Source organism: Eurypyga helias, unplaced genomic scaffold, assembly GCF_000690775.1.
Source record: "Eurypyga helias isolate BGI_N326 unplaced genomic scaffold, ASM69077v1 scaffold17905, whole genome shotgun sequence".
Lineage (NCBI taxonomy): Eukaryota > Metazoa > Chordata > Aves > Eurypygiformes > Eurypygidae > Eurypyga > Eurypyga helias.
In genome coordinates, this window is record NW_010250968.1 from 19,599 (window position 1) to 26,058 (window position 6,460).

At 57.7% G+C, this 6,460-nt stretch overlaps 1 protein-coding gene across 1 annotated transcript in view; it reads right to left on the reverse strand.

The window, feature by feature from the left end:
- The window catches only part of ACACB (acetyl-CoA carboxylase beta), a 21,167-nt gene that overhangs the window by 1,707 nt on the left and 13,000 nt on the right, over nt 1-6,460 (reverse strand). The window contains exons 34-47 of the mRNA XM_010151860.1: nt 6,071-6,274; nt 5,408-5,563; nt 4,904-5,026; nt 4,427-4,696; nt 4,006-4,103; nt 3,736-3,856; nt 3,415-3,525; nt 2,741-2,884; nt 2,536-2,656; nt 2,272-2,368; nt 1,981-2,077; nt 1,623-1,758; nt 1,123-1,300; nt 540-653 (exon numbers count right to left, since the gene is read on the reverse strand). Of these exons, the coding sequence (XP_010150162.1) occupies nt 540-653; nt 1,123-1,300; nt 1,623-1,758; nt 1,981-2,077; nt 2,272-2,368; nt 2,536-2,656; nt 2,741-2,884; nt 3,415-3,525; nt 3,736-3,856; nt 4,006-4,103; nt 4,427-4,696; nt 4,904-5,026; nt 5,408-5,563; nt 6,071-6,274 (1,970 nt within the window). The remainder of the gene's footprint in view (nt 1-539; nt 654-1,122; nt 1,301-1,622; nt 1,759-1,980; nt 2,078-2,271; nt 2,369-2,535; nt 2,657-2,740; nt 2,885-3,414; nt 3,526-3,735; nt 3,857-4,005; nt 4,104-4,426; nt 4,697-4,903; nt 5,027-5,407; nt 5,564-6,070; nt 6,275-6,460) is intronic.

Below are 6,460 nucleotides of genomic sequence, written 5' to 3' on the forward strand. Positions count from 1 at the left end.
GCCCCCCCCACCAGAAAACAGGGCCCCCAGTGCCGTGTCCCTTTGCTTCGGCATGTTTACACCCCTGCCTAGAGCCCGGCTGCCAAAGGCCATGGCCACAACGGGGCCGCGCTGTGTTCAGCGCTGGCTGCAAGAGCGGTGGGAGATGGCATCTCCAAGGACTTTGCAGGACTGCGCTTTAGCAGGGTGGAGGGGCACAGGGGAAAGGACATCCCAACGCAGCCCCACCACCCATGACAGGGCCAAAGGAGACCCGGTGCGTTACACCAGCCCCTCTGCAGCTCTGTAATGACCGTGTGTCATCTCTGCAGCTACCGGCCATCCTTCATCTCAAATCATGGGAGCAAATTCCAGCACCGTTCACAGACCCCCCAGGAGATACAGGTATTTGCAGTACCACCACATCTCCTTGGCCAGATCCACCATCACAAAATCCATAAAGAATTTTAACAGGGGAACACTACAGGGTTTCCTGATGGTTGCCACGATGGTGTTTGTGCCTGACGTTTTAACTGACCACTGCCAACGCCCTTCCCTTACCCAGCTGCTCAGCGAGCTTGGCATAGACCGTATCGATCCTTCTCATGGTCTTCACCAAATCTTTCTTCCTGAACTTGATCTCCACTGTCCCTCCAGGCTCCAAAATGCCTCCCCTGGAATAAAAGTTTGGTAAAGCAGGGACTGGTCTGAGTGGGACAATAAATCCTGGGACAAAACATCCAGGTAACTCCTTCTTCTAAGAATTAGGGAGAGAGAGAACCTTAAAGGGTTTTGTTTCCAGTCTGGGGTTCTTGCCTATCCTCCCACTCCTTACAGCTGCTCCAGTGTGCATTAATTAATGTCAAAGGAAATGCCTCCTGCCCCCCAGCAGCAAGTTTTCCTTGCCCGCAGCCTTTGCTGGATGCAGCTATCCCCAAGGAGATGGGGACACCTGCCATGCTGCTCTCTAAGAACCCTAAAACCTTTAGCTGATGGTTTTGATCAACCAAAGGGTGAAAAATCCACATCTCAAGCGACCAGAGGTCCCTGCCCATGGGACGATGACTCTGCAGACCCCATGCATCAGCTACCACTTCTCCGCACATGGGCTGCGGAGGATGCATAAGTATTTTGGACACTGACCTGCTCTCCTTGTCTGCATAAAGCTCCACATACAGGGGGTTGATGGTGGAGTCGATGACCACCCAGGAGCCTCCCCGCAGCTCTGCATGCGGTGGGATGTAGACCAGGACGGGCTGCTTAAAATCCCGGAGGCTATCGACAATGAAGGCGCCGAACTTCAGCATTTGGTCATACATATCTGAAAGCCAAAGGGACTCAGTGGCTGGGCACCCCGACTGCCATGGGCTGGGCTGTTTGACCCTTGCCTCCTCACAGCCTTTTCAGTCTACCCACCAAAGCCACCTTCTCCACCGGAGAGACCCAACAAGCCCACCAAAACCAGCTCGGCAGAAAGATTTTGCCTCTGGGACCTGAGTCCTGGAAGTGCCCCATCACCTCCCCAGCCCAAACCTACATCCCGGAGTGGTGCGGGCAGGACCCTGGTAGGCTGGGTCACCCATGACCTGGGGCTGCCAGGGGTGCTGGCAGCACAGGGATCTGGGCATCCCGAGCATGGATACCTTTCAAGCCACTGGAGAAGCCTCGCCAGTTGGCAAAGATCATCAGCGGGAGATGTTCCCGGTTGAAGTCCCGAATAGCTTGAGCCGTTTTAAAAGCAGAGTCTGGAAACCAGACCTGTCCAGCCTGCTGGATTATCTGGAAAAGAGAGTGAGCAGCAGGGATGAGACTGGCACCAGTGCTTCCCAGCTCACTGCACCGGTAGGTGGCAGAGCTGAAAGAAAACAAACTGCCTGAGGACCCTTGATTTCACCAGTCCTTAAGGAAAAACAAGATGTGCTAAAGAGTTACACCAAGCTTTTTCCCTCCTCTCCCCTCCAGCCTCCTCCCCGCTGCCGCTTGGCCACACTCCCTGCACACCTTTGCCTCCGAGTCTGGGTTGGCAGGGTCCGCAGGTATCGTCACCTCCACGGTGCGGGTCTCGACAGCGATGACACCCACTGGGAGACCGCCCAGCCTGCAGCGAGGCAGGATGGCTTCAGCAGAGGCCAGTTTCCCTCCATGCTGCACCCCAGCCCCACCACAGAGGTGCTCCCCCTCCACCACCCCCAAAGCAGTGCCGCGGCCAGGGCTCACGTGCACTTGGCCAAGCGTGCAGGCGCCCCACATCGCTTTCTGCCCTGGGGCTCCGTCCCTTGCTCCTGGTAGTACCTTGCTCTGCCAACCACGACTGTCTGAGCCCATGGCCTCATGATCTCCAAGAAGCTGCCCTGGTCAAAGAAGCCGCTCTGCCAGGTCCCCTTGAGGGCTGCAGAGCACAGGGAAAAGCCAAGTAGTGCGACAGCGAGTGCTAAAGGGCTCCCTGTGCACCGACCCACAGCAAAAACCACCTTCTGCATCGGGACGGGGGGAAGTTGCAGCCACAAGATGCATTTGGGAGGACTGCTGCAGTGCTGCTGGTCTGCCCTCACTTACCTGGATGGGGTCTCCCTGCCAGCATCCATCTGGGGTCGTAGGGGACTTTGGAAGGGACAAAATCAATTTCTCTTTCGATGGGGTCACTTACAGCAGCGACGGGCACTGGGCTCCGGTTATCCTGCAAGGGAGCGCCCCCGAAGGGCAGGTCACCAGCCAGGTGTGGGGTAACACCCCACAGGGCTGTCCTGCAGCACCCTCCCACCTTGGGCATGTATGAGAGCCACTGCAGGATGGTGTAGACGCCCTCGAAGTCATCCGGGACGGTGACGTGGGAAACGCCGTTATTGTGCATGATCTGCACACCTCCCAGCTGGTTATTGGAGGTGTAAACTTCCCGCCCCAACACCTGGTTGGAATTATTAACAGAAACAGATTGGTCTCTGCTAACACAGGAGCTGCTCCTCCTTGTTCTGTCACGTCAAACCTCTGTACGGGCATGTTGCCTCTGGTTTGAGGCCGAATTTCCCCCTCTGCTGATGAGGCTGAAGTTAGAGCAAAGGGATCCTGCTTTAGACAAGGGCATCGGTTTAGCTAAGCAGGTTTCAAATCAGCTCACCCCAGTGTGATTCTGCCCAGAGAGGGGTCCTGCCCCTGGGATCAGGGACAAAAATCCCCATGGCAGGTCTGCTGCCCAGCCCTGCCCCAGGAGCGATGCACTGTGAACTGTCCCCTAAAGCAAGACCAGATAGGTGCGGGGTGGCATGTTGTCACTTCTCAGTGAGACAGCACAGTTCCCCTTCACCTCCTTCAGACGGTCGCGTGAGGTGATGCACAAGGAAACGTCACCTCTTCCACGTCACAGGACGTGGAAGGAGGCCACGCGTGGTGTGGTGTGCGGGGCAGTGCCGGGGAGGACACACGGCCTGAGCGTGGTACCTTATTGAGAGCCGTGACGCCGGTGAGGATGATGTGGGAGTTCTCCACCTGGATGACGCGCTGGCCCAGCCTCACCAGGTACGCGCCAATCCCGATGGCACGGCAGGTCACCTGGGAACACACACAAGGACAGGCTGGGTTACTGGGAAAAAGGGATGCAGCACAGTCTGCACCGGGAGAATGATGCTCTCCAGCTTTGCAGGGGTCTGCATAGTCGGGTTGCACCAGGTCACCTGTTGCATCCTGTTATTCCCCCCAAAGTGACCTTAAAAACAAGTGGGAGAGAGGGAGAGGAGTGAGGCAGAAGGGCCCACGCTGTACCATGCTGATGGTCACTATTTCATCATAAGCACGAGAGGACTCCCCAGCGATGGTACCAGCAGCTCTCAGGTTTTCCACCCCAAATCCGTTCTCCTTCCCAATGATGTCCAGGAGGACATACCTGTGGGGAAAGCAGAGCCACGGTGGCATGAGCAGGACAGGGGTAAGCACACAACTGGCATGATGTGTCTGGCAGGATGCTGAGCCAGGATGCGGGAGCTGCATCCCAGCGGGGGGACTCCGCGTGCCCCAGGGGACAGCAGGGCTCACCTGGACTCCCCCCCTTCCTCCACGTGCTCACAGTGCACCGAGTTCATGGCACTGATCCTCGTGTAGTCCTGGGGAGTCAGGTACAGGTACTTGAACCCCTAGGAATAAGGAGGAGGAGACGCAGGAGGCGTAGAGAACCTGGGACATGGCCCTTCCACAACACCCAAACAAAACCCGCCCCATGCATTGACAGCGACTGAGGAAGCAGGGCTGCACAGAGCACCATGTCAGCACGGGCAACCCTATCTCCACCCCACCGAGAAAAGCAGAAGGAACAATCCCCATCGCAGTGGGTGCGTGGGTGTGCTCCCCCTCAGTACGGATCCCATGGTTTTACATCCCAGTTTAGCTCCATTCCTTCCTTCCCCAAATAAGTCCTCAGTTATTTCCTGCAAGGGCAGGAGGGGAGGTGCCCACGCACCTTGTAGGGGTCTGCAGGGTCCACCCAGGCCACCTGGAACATGTGCTTTATCTCGTCGGCAAAGCCGATGCGGGCACCGCTGTTGGCGGCGATGTAGATGCGGGGGATGCCTTCGGCCCGCGCCAGCTCCGAGGCCCGCAGGAAGACCAGGTCCTCCTCCGGCCCAAAGGACCCGATCTTGTGCGTGATGTCGTTGCAGATGAGCACAATGTCCCGGCCTTTCGGATACTCGGGGGTCTTCAGCTTCATTTTGAAAGCAACCATCCCCACCTGCCCCAAAAGAGCACGAGGTCAGGGGCTGGTTCTGCCAGGGAAGCGGCGTCTGAGCTGCTGCATGAACCAACGGACAAAATGCTTGAGGAGCATCCCCTGGGCTTTAAACAGAGTCGGACCAGGGAGGTACCCACCCATTCCCACCCGCTGCAGCACAGCTTCCCCCTGCCCCTCTCACCCCATTCCCAAATCATTTCCCGCTACCTCATTCCCTCCAGGGACCCTGTTCATCTGCACGAGGTGCCCCTGCGAGTCCAGCACCAGCTCCGTGTACGTCAGGATGTCCTTGGGGTACAGCTCCGAGGAACCCCACAGCTTGAAGAGAGCCTGCAGAGACACAGGCACGGGACGAGCTGACAGCAGGGAGCTGCGGCAGCTCCGAGGCTATCGCCGAGCACGGATGCACACGCCTGCGGCAGGCTGGGAGTCAGGGTGGACAAAACTGGGTGTTAGAGCCCCCATCCCACTGCAGACCTCCTTGTGTGGGGCTTACTGGTGCAAATCCTCCACTGGGAATTGGCAAGATCTAGGAATCGGTTTAGAAATGTTTCATATAACCAAAAATGCGGGGACTTGGGCCCTTTTCTTTTTCTCATTTGCCAGCTCAGGGGAGGGGGTGGCTTTTCCCCAGGTGGGAATATCTGGGGAGGGTGGGAAAGAAAAGCGAATGCAATAATTTGGAGCCTGTTTCTTCTCAGCCGGCCTCACCTGCCTGATCATCTCCGGGAAGTCATAGACATAGGTGGTGCCCAAGGACTGCGCCTGGAAACGCTTGGCCTGGAGCAGGTCCTTGGTGACGTAGGGGGTGTTGATGAGCATCCCGTGCTGCAGCCCTCGCTTGTCCCCGTATGACTGAAACATGATCTGGAGAGAAGGGCAGAGTGTTGGCCGCCTTCCCTCTGCAGCACGAAGGCGCAAGAGCCCCTTAGCAGGGCTGGAACGCTGCGGAGCTTCGCCTGACCAAGATGCTCACGCTCACAGCTCCGCTCGACCAAACAACGTGATTTTTCCACCTTACTCTTTGCTATTGAGGGGACAGAGTGCAAAACTGCTGTGCTCCAAGTAGTGGCAACACCCTAACACTGACCTTCAGCTCCCAGACCAAAAACTGCCTGACGACGTGCTAGCAGCATCCCTGGGGTTCAGCACCATTTTGGAGCACAGCATCACCCCAAGGTGCCCAGCTGGATGCAGCACAGAGAAAAGTGACCTGAGCCAGCCCTGGGAACGCTGCTGGACAGCCTTGGGGGGGGGCACTCTGGGACAGACCAGCACTGCAGGTGCATGAGGATTTTTGCAGAAACCACCCCAAAGCTTTGCCATAGCCGACAGCTGCTCAAGCAGCTGCGGTTGCAGCCGCCGCTGACTCACCCTGCCGGTGCCAGGGTCCCGCACTTCCTTGTAGAGGCTGATGTCCAGGTAGTAGCCGGACTCATTGGTCAGGAAGAGGCGGATGGGGATGGCAGTGGCAGTTGGCGTCAGGCGGATGTTGATCTTCACCTCGGCCTGCAGGACCCGCAGCTTCCAGAGGCGACTGCCATAGCGCATCACCATGGACCTCACCGACTCCTCGATCTGGGTGGGGGCAGCACACGGATGGGTCCATGGCCCCGAGGACACCGCTGTCCTCAAGCCCATGATGCCAAGGCTGGAGTAGCCCCACTGCATCTCTACAACCATTTCAGATTTGCTTTGGTCAAGTCCCTTTCCTCTCTCCATCCCTCCATTCCCAGGGGCTGGTGATGCCGTCCAGCCTCTCCC